Below are 12,907 nucleotides of genomic sequence, written 5' to 3' on the forward strand. Positions count from 1 at the left end.
AATTTGAACAAAATCCGTCCATGCATAACTGAGATCCGGGTCCGGAATGGTGAAAAAATGCGATTTTGATGCATTTTCGGCCTTAAAATGGCCGCTATTCGGCTATCGTTAATCGGATCATGAAAAAAATGCATGTGCATATGTCCCATATAATGTGTGATGTATGAGTGAAGTTTGAACTTAATCGGTCCATGCATGTTCGAGATACAGGTGATCACGGATGCACGGACGCACACAGGGCAAAACATAAGTCCCTGTTTTTGGACTACGTCCGAACGGGGACTAATTAGTACATAAAAATGTGCAAAATATTGCACAAGATTTTGGCGGGGAAAAAATTCTACCATTCACAAGTTTGAAAGCATTTTCGATAGCTTTTCCCAAAATAATGATCAAGAAGTTATAGAAAAATACTAAACATTTTAGTGAAAAAAACAGTGTTTAAAATCAAACGGAAAAGATATTTGTCTAAATTTATTTCAGGTTCAAATTATTAATTTTGTTTAATTTAACCTATAGAGGCAGCTCAACAATCACTAGAGGGCGCTGTATGTATAATAAACTATTCAGACAGGCAGACTGTTACTTACCTTGCTACTTGGTTCGTTGTTGGCTGCCAATAAGCATGATCTAAACAATAATAATTACTATTGATGGCAATAGGTGATCTATTTATAAGATAAATGTACTTCTCCCTGAAAGTATAAATAAAAAAAAAAGATTATATTTTCTGGGCGGAGCTACATCACATAACGTTCTACGTTGCTAAGACGCGCACCACAGTACCATATGTTCCTATGGGCTCTGCACAAGCTGCTGTGGAACGCCGGTGAAAACAGCCAAAGTCGAGGACACAGCACAAACTCAACTTTGAAGTAATTTTGAGCAACCAAATTTATACATGTTGCACATGTTCAAGAGAATCTCAACAATTATCCCAAAGTACCATTTTCTGAGAGTTTTCGGCTTTTGTTTTCGCCATGATGGTTGACAGGCAATGAAAATGCCTGAATGCCCGCCTCCAAGAATACTAGTATTTGCACATTAATCTGAAAACTAAATCTGTACTTTTGTGAGGATTCTGATATTTACATTATGAACTGGTTGGTACGGCTCGAAATTAATTTTGTTTGTAAGTCTACTAGGCTACCAGTTTCAAGAGTTGGTAGTCCTGAGTAAACAGATTTACAGCAATTCCAGGCACTGATTTGACGCTGCAGTAGTGCAAGATGTTGATAACTTACTACAATAGGTTACACACTTTGTTTTCAAATTTACAGATTTACAGCAATTCCAGGCACTGATTTGATGCTGCAGTAGTGCAAGATGTTGATAACTTACTACAATAGGTTACACACTTTGTTTTCAAATTTACAGATTTACAGCAATTCCAGGCACTGATTTGACGCTGCAGTAGTGCAAGATGTTGATAACTTACTACAATAGGTTACACACTTTGTTTTCAAATTTACAGATTTACAGCAATTCCAGGCACTGATTTGACGCTGCAGTAGTGCAAGATGTTGATAACTTACTACAATAGGTTACACACTTTGTTTTCAAATTTACAGCAATTCCAGGCACTGATTTGACGCTGCAGTAGTGCAAGATGTTGATAACTTACTACAATAGGTTACACACTTTGTTTTCAAATTTACAGATTTACAGCAATTCCAGGCACTGATTTGACGCTGCAGTAGTGCAAGATGTTGATAACTTACTACAATACGTTACACACTTTGTTTTCAAATTTACAGATTTACAGCAATTCCAGGCACTGATTTGACGCTGCAGTAGTGCAAGATGTTGATAACTTACTACAATAGGTTACACACTTTGTTTTCAAATTTACAGCAATTCCAGGCACTGATTTGACGCTGCAGTAGTGCAAGATGTTGATAACTTACTACAATAGGTTACACACTTTGTTTTCAAATTTACAGATTTACAGCAATTTCAGGCACTGATGTGACGCTGCAGTAGTGCAAGATGTTGATAACTTACTACAATAGGTTACATACTTTGTTTTCAAATTTACACAAGTTGTAACTAGAAGTATAAACATCGGCTGCAAATCAGAGGAATGATTGACAGATATTGCCCACAATGTTTTCTATTTTTACACAAAGTCTGATGCCCCAGACTTTGCGGCGCGTCTGTCTTTCAGTCACTTTTGGTCAGTCTACAAATCGGCATTTGTCCAAGTTGTTTAAGCACCACGGTGGAGAAGCAAGGAGTCGAGAAACCAGTTGAAGTGAGAACAAGAGTTGTCGATTTGTATTTTCATGGACTGTCATTTGCTGAGATTGGAGATCGAAATGTTGTTTCAAAGCAGACAGCTTATAATATCGTCAAACGGTTTGTTACCACCGAGAGTATCTTGCCAGGAAACTGACAACATTATAGACTATGTCGAATATTATAAAACATTGTGACTGCACATTTACGGACAGGAAATTCGACAAAAACTACTTGTGTACGGTGGCAAACCCTCCCCGGACGTGCGATTGTGTGTTGTCTTATTTGGCGGCACATCAACCTTTTGGTTCTCATCTCGAGAACTAATAATCAAATAACACCCATTCTACTTATGTATTCAATTTCATTATTGATATACTGGATGAAGTCTTCATACGACATTTGTTGCAGGCACTTTGATCAATAATTCTGTCATGATCAGTCGGTCAGCTGGTTCTGTAAAATAACTCTACGGGTAACCAACGTTCTTTACAGTGCCACCACTTTATGCGCCCCTCTTACTGAAATAACATGTGGCGCAAATTGAAGTACGAAACTAAGTTAAAAGCCTCGATCGTTTATTGGAGGAGAAATTCAAAACTAATGTACCGCCACTTTTATGGGCGGAGCTTTCTTCCGGTGCGCTTCAAATTGAAGACTTGCTGTCTGCATTATTTGTAACACCTTCTGTAATTGTGAAAACAAAGTGTGTAACCTATTGTAGTAAGTTATCAACATCTAGCACTACTTCAGCGTCAAATCAGTGCCTGGAATTGCTGTAATGGGTACTTATATCCATGCAAAGAAGTGTCAATAGAAATAAATGTAATTTTGCTCAATTTGTACTCATAATTGGGGTAATATTATTTCGCAAATTTCTCGTAGTCCAGTTTGATTACTGTATATTGGAAGTGGTAGTCCCAGGACAAGATTGATAGTCTGTGTTCTTTGGGCTACCGTTATTTTTGAGCTCTTATAAGTACTGTCAAAGGCAGACTCATATGGGGGGGGGGGGGGGGGGCTGATAAGTTAAATATCTTGCTACAATGTACGACATGGATTGGCATGGAAAGGTTTCAGACTCTCTGCATAAGCTTGGTTATTAGGCATTATTTTTCGGGGATGCCCTGTGGCTGAGAGGTATGAAGATGTACTGTGATGCGATCACATATTATACATGAGCGTTTGTTTGAGACGCATACACGCACATGTTTTCTTTGATTTAACATACTAGTAGTATTAACACTGCCATATACTATAAAAGGATTAATTATTTACTGGATTTCGATTTTGCTTATTTTCCTGACTGGAAAATGCGCTTAATTGAAACCCAGTGAATATGTAAAATTTAGCATAGAACACATTATCTAAATGATAAAACCATGAATTTAAAACCCACTGAATATGCCTGGAATTTAAACCTAGTGAAAATAAGGCACTTTACAGTATTCAGCGTTATTTTAGCTGTGACACTCCAGGTTTGTTATCACGATTTTATTTGGCCAACAAATTTAAACAGGCCATTGGTATAAAAAAAATGTTTAATAAGAGTGAGGGTTACCTAATTTCAAAAGTACTTTCTAGTTCCAGTTGTAAAATTGCATGCATTTAAATATGGTCACAGTAAAAAACAAATATATTGTGCTTACATGCACCTCTATCGGAGATGTGTACATGTATGTGTGAATAGTACATTTCTCTATGAAGTGACTGGAAGATGACCACTTACCACCATTCTGTGACATAATTTGAGGCCCACCAAGACTTGATCTGTAATGTTCTTTGTAGTTTAGGTGCTAAAGTTGCCTCAAATTCCTAAAAAAACAAACAAGGTTATTCCAAAATTAGGCTAATTTTTTCACTGCTTATACGTAGTTGCATAAAATCCCAAATATCTGATACCATGTCAATTCTCAAAGTATACTTTTTCTTACATCATACAAGCTAAAAAATCACTTAGCGAAATTTTTCCCCTAAGGGAGCAAATATAAATACATGTACTGCTTCAGTTTGATGTAAATTTGTTCTCTGTTAGCCTTTTTGTGATTAGCATGCAACAGAGGATGCGCAAGTTTTATTTTTTTTCTCACCCAAAATTCAGTGCAAATATTTATTTTTACAGTACATATATATATTTGTAATATATGTTCACATTTTGTGAGAATTTCACTAAATCTTATCATTATTTTGGTTCATAAAGTTTTTGACCAAAGGGTTTGTTAATTTTTATCAACATTTTATATGCGGAGGAGCAGACTGCACACAATAAGTTTGTTGATGGTACCAAACGTTAATCTATGTGAACATTTAAACTGTGAATTTAAAAATTTAATTTAAAATCCTGAGTTATCGATATAATGAAATTAAATATCAGTGACAAGGTCCCTACAGTTTCAGCTCATCAGACTTTTTTTAATAAACAGTATAAGACCAATTTTAGGTGAATTTAAGGCTGTTTTTTGCTCTAGTACACATGAGTAAGTCAATGCTCAAAATACCAGGGGTAAGACACATTTTAATAATCTAGCATACAATAGATGCAGTTTATGAGTGCTTATTTAGGAGATACAGATACTTTATTTTAGCTGGAATTAATTTACGCTGAAAAGACTTTTTGAGTGTTTTGTATGGGATTTAATTTTCAATGGTTTTTAACAAGTTGAATGTAAAATATAGGGGAAAAGGGAGTCATTGGATTTTATTTTCACTGAATCACGAAAATAGCGAAAATATCATTTTTTAGTCTTGTTCGAAGCCTCAGAAAAGGCAGAGTTGGGCTAAGACCTTTTTAACACATTTAAGACAGGAACCCTACACAATTAGGGGTACATACATACCTTTGCTTGTATTCTCATTTCTTCTACTTTTTCAGCTGGTAGGACAGGCTCCACAGATTCCAACACTTGCTTTATTGTGTCAGAGATAGTGGGTACCTGTTGTCTTGGCAGACTAAGTTGGTAACTATATGTAAGCGGTGAGCCTCCGCTAACAAGACGGACTAATCCACCCCATATTATAGTAATCCAAGATTCCCTTTTTGGAGTCTGATCTGATGTGGACAAAAACAAATTGTAATCAGTCTAATTCCTCAGAAAGGTCTCATACCACTAATTATAAGAAACCTATCTGTAACCTATTGTTAGCTATATATGGGTTTTGTCACCATGTTTTATCTGAAACACGATGTGTGAGGGCATATTTCAATTACGGCAGCTGTAAGACTTATGAGTGAGGTTTTGTTGATTGAAAAGTACCAGTGACCTGTGGATCTGGGCAAATCTCAGTAAGACACTGTCCTGGCTGCTTTTCTGTGAATATTGACGGTGAAATGCCTGATAAATCTGTGTGTTTTGTTAACATCCACTTTGTAGCGGTTTGAGCTGGCCAACATGTGTTTTACATTACATACATGTGGTTCCAACAAAAAACAATATTTTGAAAACACGTTTTTTTGACAAATTCACACGAACGCTCACATGGTTATTTATGGCGTTCTAATTAGTGGTATGAGCCAGTGTGGATTTGAATTTAAGAGTTGTGGGGGCACCCCTTGCCAGAGCATGCAGAAATAATACAGGGAATATTGAAGGACACAAAGACAAATTTTTTGGGCACAAAAAAAATTGATATTGATCCTGCACTGAAGCTCAAGCCCAGCATGTTGTGGACTGCATCACATATGTGCATTCTACTGTTGTATTCTTGATCTGTTTTCTGGCTGGTCTTCACCTACATGCACTGTGTAATATGTACATGTACATCAAAGCGTAATGGATGCAAAGTAATAATCCTAGCCCATGGTTATACTACCGTAATACACGACAAAGAAGATTTTGTTTTGTTGATTTGCTATATTTACATGTACTAGCTTGCTTGTAAATGTGGACCAGGTTTTTTAATAGCTTTCTGAAAAACTGGAGTATAAAAAAACACGTGTTGTTTTGTTAGCCTCCCACACATACAGTTAGGCCAGGAAAAAAATTGAAAAAATGATGCATGGACATGGTATTATTATTATTTTTTTTGTATTAGAATTATTTAATACCACAACAACAGCATACAAGTTATATAGTGGTGTTCTCACTGGACGAAATAAGTCATTGTCACAACAACGCCTTTTATTTGAGAACATTGTTAAAATGTGTGTGTGTGAACAGAATACGCCCTTGTGGTGTTGGTGTTTTTGACACCGTCGTAAAAGGGGTGGACCAGATCCTAAACGCCGTTGTCACACCGACTCTTGCACAACGCAATGTGCCGTCTGAACACAATACGCAGCCAAAAGCCCTCTATCTCCGACTTATTTATGCTTGTCATTACACAAGATGGTGTCAGAGTTTACAGGTCGAATGTCGAACTGGTCAGACGAAGAAACAAGATTACTGATATCTGTATAGAGAGAATCGAATATTCAATAAATGATGGACGGAACGTCTAGGGATGCTAGAGTATATGCTGTGATTGCAGAAAAAGCGGCTGAAAAGGGGTTGGACAGGACGTCATTACAATGTCAACGGAAGATCAAAACTTTACGTTTAAAGTACAGAGAAGTGACTGAGCACAACAACAGAAGCAGAGATCCAAAAACTATGCCATTTTGGGATGAACTACACAAAATATTAGGTGGAAGGTCAGCATTCAATCCTCAAACAACGGTGTTTTTACTAAAAAAAAAAAAATATGTGAAGTGCAGGATTCAAACAGACATGTTCTCTTTTTTTTGTAGAACACCCACTTTCTTTTGTATATAAATGGAGAGAGAGAGATTATCAATTTTTATTATATGAGGTTACTGAAAAAATACAACAAGACACAAGGATGGTAAAGCGAGAAAATAATCAATGTATAGCAGGATCGATGCAACCACATAAGCATCTGAATGTATGACTTGAATGTACTTCTTGGTGTAGGAAACCCAAAACTGAGCAAAACAATTATTGGGACTCTCATTATCAACAAGACAAAGTATTGTTTGAATCAACTTGAACAAGTTAGTTCCCAATGAATGTGCTTGAACCACAAAACTCCGTCCCTTGAAGCGGTGTCTCATAATACTGGGTATATATTCCATGTTTGAATGAAGTTCATCAATTCTAAGCTTCAACATTCTTCTTTTGGCCAAAAATAACATAAATTGACCTTAAAACACTTTGATTGTGAATTGTTTTTATCAATATATGTAATGTATTGTGTATAACCTATATGTGAAGTTTGAATTAAATTGATCAATGCATTGCCAATAAGAAAAAACATCATTTTTATTTTTTTGACCAAAAATGACTTTTTGACCCCAGATATTTTATGACATTTCATAACTTATGCAAATACTATGACTGAAATACAAAAATATAAAATACTGAATGGTAACAGTAGGGCAGGAACTGTAAGTCTGTGCGTCTTTAGCCCTGTGATCCGAGGGGCTACAGAAGTTTGTTTTTTAAACATTGTTGCCAATATATTGGTGGTCATATTGAAGCCTTGCTAAAAGTTTCCCATTATAAAACTAACATCTATAGCATCTTGTACATCCATGTACATAGGGCTCAAAAGGCGAGTAACAATATCTTGTAGCTTTAAATATCAAACAAGAATTTTCGAAAAAAATCTAAAAATGGAAAGTTGTACTTACATAGCCATCCCTTGTATGACAGGAGTGCTCTTAAGAGGTAACGGCGGACATGAAGTAATACAAAAAAGAAAAAAAATCCCACTGAACTGGAAATCAAGAATATTCTCAAATAAAATGGTGTCCCTGTAAAGAAATTCAAAAACTATGAGTGATAAATTTTTTCATCAGCTACCACCAGTTCCCTCTTTTCATCACAAATTTACAAAATACTGGTAGTCCTGTTATAGTCTGCCCTTTCCTCCAGAATATTTAGACAACAATAGCCACATTTTTTTAGAAAAAAAACAAAATTGACTTAAATTTTCTCTGTTGGATCCCAAATTACCGGTAGGGTTCATTTCCAGAAATATTAAAAAATATAGGAAAAAAAGTGCCAACAAATTTGGGCGAGAAGTCTGGTGATGAAATGGTTAAAGCGTGGTAGTCGTCGCGCTGCGCATGTGCCACATTTGTGTTGATAAACATTGATTTTCCCACAATCCAATGCGTTCTTCAAATGGAAATCACAAGTATGAGGTTTGACCTGGGCGCGACTCTTTCTATGCCTTTCAATAACATGAAAATTACTTAATTAAAGCTTGGGAACGTCTCAGTTCGTACTCGTTGATCAGCGCAACAGTCAAAGTCGCCATCTTTGTTTATACAAGACCCATATATTTACCGCGCTTTAAGTATCACAGTCATTATGTCATGTTGTGTTCCATATATGATGTATATAATGCTTGCTGTAAAATATATTTGTTTACACAAAATTAAAACATTAGCGATATGATGACTATGATGGTCACTTGGATATTATGTTGTTACTGCACCCATCATTGATTGAGATGGAATAAATCTCAACTTGTACTGAAACAGATACAGGTGTGCAGGGTGGTGCCAAGCTGGTACATACAATGAACATGCCAATTTGTCATCTAACTGTAAGGCCGTCACTGATTGGTTGCTGAGCTGGAATGTCAATTTTTGGTTTCAAATACCCCAGGAAAGTGTTCTACGTTCTTTGTGTAATTAGGTTTTCGTATTTAAGGGATTTTTACACAGAAAAACGACGAATTCAACTGAATTTTGTTATTGGTTGGCTATCGGATCGTATTTCTGTGAAAGATTGGCATTTTTGTCCTGATTTGTAGAAATCTGAAAAACGCGTTTCACAACTTGACTCTTATTTAGTTTTATGCTGCATTCAAGATGGCGCCCCCCATATACATTTAGTAAATATCGCACTCATTTTATTATCACGTGTGCGCCAACAGACTGTGTCCCACTCATCCCACAGTGCTGCACTCTATAAACTGAACTCATTTTGTATGGATCTATAATGAAATCAAGTTGGATAGGCTGGTTGAGGATACACGACAAGTTACATTGAAGCACAACATTTAGCAACCACCAATTCCATCACGTTTTATTTCTCGTCAATTTTTGAGAACAAATATTCAAATTATAAGTTCCAATAATTCAAAGGTCACTGGTCATTGCAAGCAAGTGTACAAATTTCATGTAAACAAACAATGTATTTATCATTCGTTGTATCTGTCGTTATAAGTACCATATTGAACAGGGCACGATCATCGTCCTTTAAGCATATTTATGTTTCTGTTACAGTGAGGCTTCAAAAATCAGTGATACAGTAGATCACAAGCCATGCATGGCACAGTCCCCGTTAGTTATCAAATTTAAGATATATAATTTTGTTTATAGTAATATAGCTGGAATATAACCATTTCAGGAATATGATTTTTTAACATTAAAAGGATTGACATTTGTATCTGATCGTCAAACAAGTACTTGTCCATATTGAGAGATTTTGAATACATGTATATATATATATAACATGATGTATAACGAATATATAAAGTTTGAATATAACCAGTCAAAGCATTTAAGAGATATGGCTCTAAAAGCCCAATCATTAAAACAAAATGGCCGCCAGTCAGCCATTTTGAATCCAATCTGAAAAATAAAACGACGTGCATCAGGAACCTGTAATGTCTAATATATGTACCAAGTTTGAACAAAATCCATACATAAATGCCAGAAATGCTCAATATTTGATGATTTTTTAGCACAAAAATGACCACCATTCAGCCATTTTGAATAGGATCATCCAACCAATATATCTGTTTATCTATGACATGATGTATAATGAATATTTAAAATTCGAATATAATCAGTCAAAACAAGTCGGAGATATGGGTCTAAAAGCCCATGCATTAAAACAAAATGGCCGCCAGACAGCCATTTTGAATCCGATCTGAAAAATAAAATGACGTGCATCAGGAACCTGTAATGTCTAATATATGTACCAAGTTTGAACGAAATCCATCCATAAATGCCAGAAATGCTTGATATTTGATGTTTTTTAGCACAAAAATGGCCACCATTTGGCCATTTTGAATAGAATCGTCAAACAAATATATTTGCCTATCTATGACATGATGTATAATGAATATTTAAAATTTGAACATAATCAGTGAAAGCAAGTCAGAGATATGGCACGAGAACCACATTCATTAATACAAAATGGCCGCCAGTCGGCCATTTTGAATCTTATCTGAAAAACAACATTATTTGCATCAAGGTCGCATAATGTCTAATGTATATACCAAGTTTGAACAAAATCCATCTGTAAACAGCCGAGAAATGCTTGATTTTTAGGATTTTTTAGCACCAAAATGGCAGCCATTCAGCCATCTTGAATAAGATTGTGAAACAAATTGACGTGCATATGTATAATATCATGTATGATTTATGTGTGAAGTTTGATTGTGATTGGTACAGGCATTTCTAAGATACAGGTCCGGACGCACGCACAGACGCACGCACGCACGCACAGACGGACACACAGAGGTCAAAACATAAATCCCCGTTTTCGGGGACTAAAAATGGCATAGATGACACATGTGTTCAAAATTTGGATTTGAGTATGTCCTGCAATAATCTAATGTTCTGACAAGCAGCAATAAAATACTACTCTGGTAATAATATCCTATCATAATAATATATATATTCCAAATTGACTTGGAAGCAAATAACCATACCTGTAGGCAGAAACATGTACTCTCCAACTTGCCAAAGCCTTGCATTAATTGTCTGGAATAAATCTAAATCTGTTGCCATGCACAGGGAAGTTGCTCCCACGGTAACGCCAAGATTCCATAGTGATGTTGGATACAGACCATTGAGGATAAGGTTACTATAGAAACAAAAGAAGATATTATAAAAATACTATAAAAGAAAGAAATATTCACTGTTTAATCGTAGCGAGTTTGTCGTATGTTGCAGGTTTTTAAACTAACTCGTTTGTGAAGAAAACAATACATTCCATTGTTAAAATTTGCTGGGTTTTATTTTTGCTTATTTTGCTGATAGCAAATGTGCTAAGCTTTATACAGAAGTTACACCTAAGGCACATAATGCTTGATCTAGGGCTACTAATTCTCAAATGTAGTTGCCCAAATGGACTAAAAATAATTACTGTGGAATACTTTATTTTTGCTGGAATAAATTTTCGCTGAAAAGGCTTTTTGGGCGTTTTGTATGGAATTTGTTTTCACTGATTTAAGATGAGTTTAATGTGAAATATAGGGGAAAAAAAATATATTCGCTGGATTATATTTTCACGGAATCATCCCTTCAGCGAAAATGGCTAAAATAAATTCCAAGCAAAAATAAAGTATTCTACAGTATGTGTTGAAGGTTCTGCCACACAAATTGAGCAATGTGACATTTATATGTGTTCACACTTTCTGGCATTATTTTAAATTCCTACATATCCTCATAGACTACCCAATTTAACCACAAGACTACAAACTCTTATAATCTGTAGCCTACAAGGATTCCAAGAAATGTTAGTGATTTCAAGCCCCGATATGCAAATACAATAAATGTGAATTACCCACTGTGCCTAGACATTTAGCTGGGGGGACACAGCATATCATTTAACTATCAGTATCAATAGAATATGCATTTCTTGTTTGCATTGCATTGCTGTGTACGGATAACGCCATACTGTATACTAGTGTATACTACTGTATACTAGTATTTTGACAACAGATCGTGGACCATGGATATTCAGTTAGAGAGTCCAGTCTTGTAATTAGTTGTGCAGTTATAAATGTATTTTTATACTACTTATTAACCATAGTCTTAATTAAAGGGAGATGCTTGCCATCAGCGTATTAGCCAGCAACTTGCCAGGCTTCATTTTATTATTTTCCTACGTTTTTCCTTTGTTCTTTGACCATTATGTGAAATATAATGCCCAAAACCACCCTTTAAGTATATTTTTTACAAGCATTTTCAAATACCTGGCTAATACCCAGTGTGAATTTCATATCAATACATCTCCATGGGTTCCATATCGAACATGTTGCAACGTGACAACCAAAGACCAACGAGTTCCAACTGGTGGTGCTCATTACAAAAATTTACAACTTAGAAAGACCCTGTTCCAAATTACATTTATCCTTCAATTTATGTATTGTACAATTCATGGAATGAAAACTACTAGTATGTACAAACAAACAAAATTGTTGGTTTATGTGATTCTAATAGACAACACTGTTTGAATGGCAGTGTTTCAAGAACTTGATTTAAACATACGTAGATCTGATTGAGTGTGCCAATTGCATGCACCTAAAAGATGGCAATGGGAATAAAACAGGCGTAATGTGAACTTGCTGAGAGAGCACATTCTAAAACAAACTGATTAAACAGAATCTATCGAAGGATGATGAAGTTGTTAGAGTAAATCATAAGGTCTAAGAGCAAATCATAACACATACATTTTACAAATGTTTGGCAATTGGACTGTGAGGGCAGTAGATATAGACTGTACAAGTGCTGTGATAGAAATCTACACAATTGCCAAAAATAACATTCACAAATTTGAAGGGAAACAAATCATTTTTTTTTCAGATACTGAAAATGACTTTTTAAACATTTTTGCAATCGCCTGTGGAGGCTAAAATCTGCATGTCTGTGACTTGAGGGCAAGGCTTCATTTTGATCCCTAGTCTAGACTTTATAAATCAG

At 35.6% G+C, this 12,907-nt stretch overlaps 1 protein-coding gene across 2 annotated transcripts in view; it reads right to left on the minus strand.

Moving 5' to 3' along the window:
• The window catches only part of LOC102803200 (carnitine O-palmitoyltransferase 1, liver isoform-like), a 62,265-nt gene that overhangs the window by 31,521 nt on the left and 17,837 nt on the right, over positions 1-12,907 (minus strand). For both annotated transcript variants that reach the window (XM_085495477.1, XM_085495475.1), the window contains exons 2-6: positions 10,912-11,066; positions 7,868-7,990; positions 5,076-5,287; positions 3,968-4,053; positions 591-695 (exon numbers count right to left, since the gene is read on the minus strand). In XM_085495477.1, the coding sequence (XP_085351603.1) occupies positions 591-695; positions 3,968-4,053; positions 5,076-5,287; positions 7,868-7,990; positions 10,912-11,066 (681 nt within the window). The remainder of the gene's footprint in view (positions 1-590; positions 696-3,967; positions 4,054-5,075; positions 5,288-7,867; positions 7,991-10,911; positions 11,067-12,907) is intronic.

Source organism: Saccoglossus kowalevskii, chromosome 21, assembly GCF_978046115.1.
Source record: "Saccoglossus kowalevskii chromosome 21, keSacKowa6.1, whole genome shotgun sequence".
In the NCBI taxonomy this organism is placed as follows: Eukaryota; Metazoa; Hemichordata; class Enteropneusta; family Harrimaniidae; genus Saccoglossus; species Saccoglossus kowalevskii.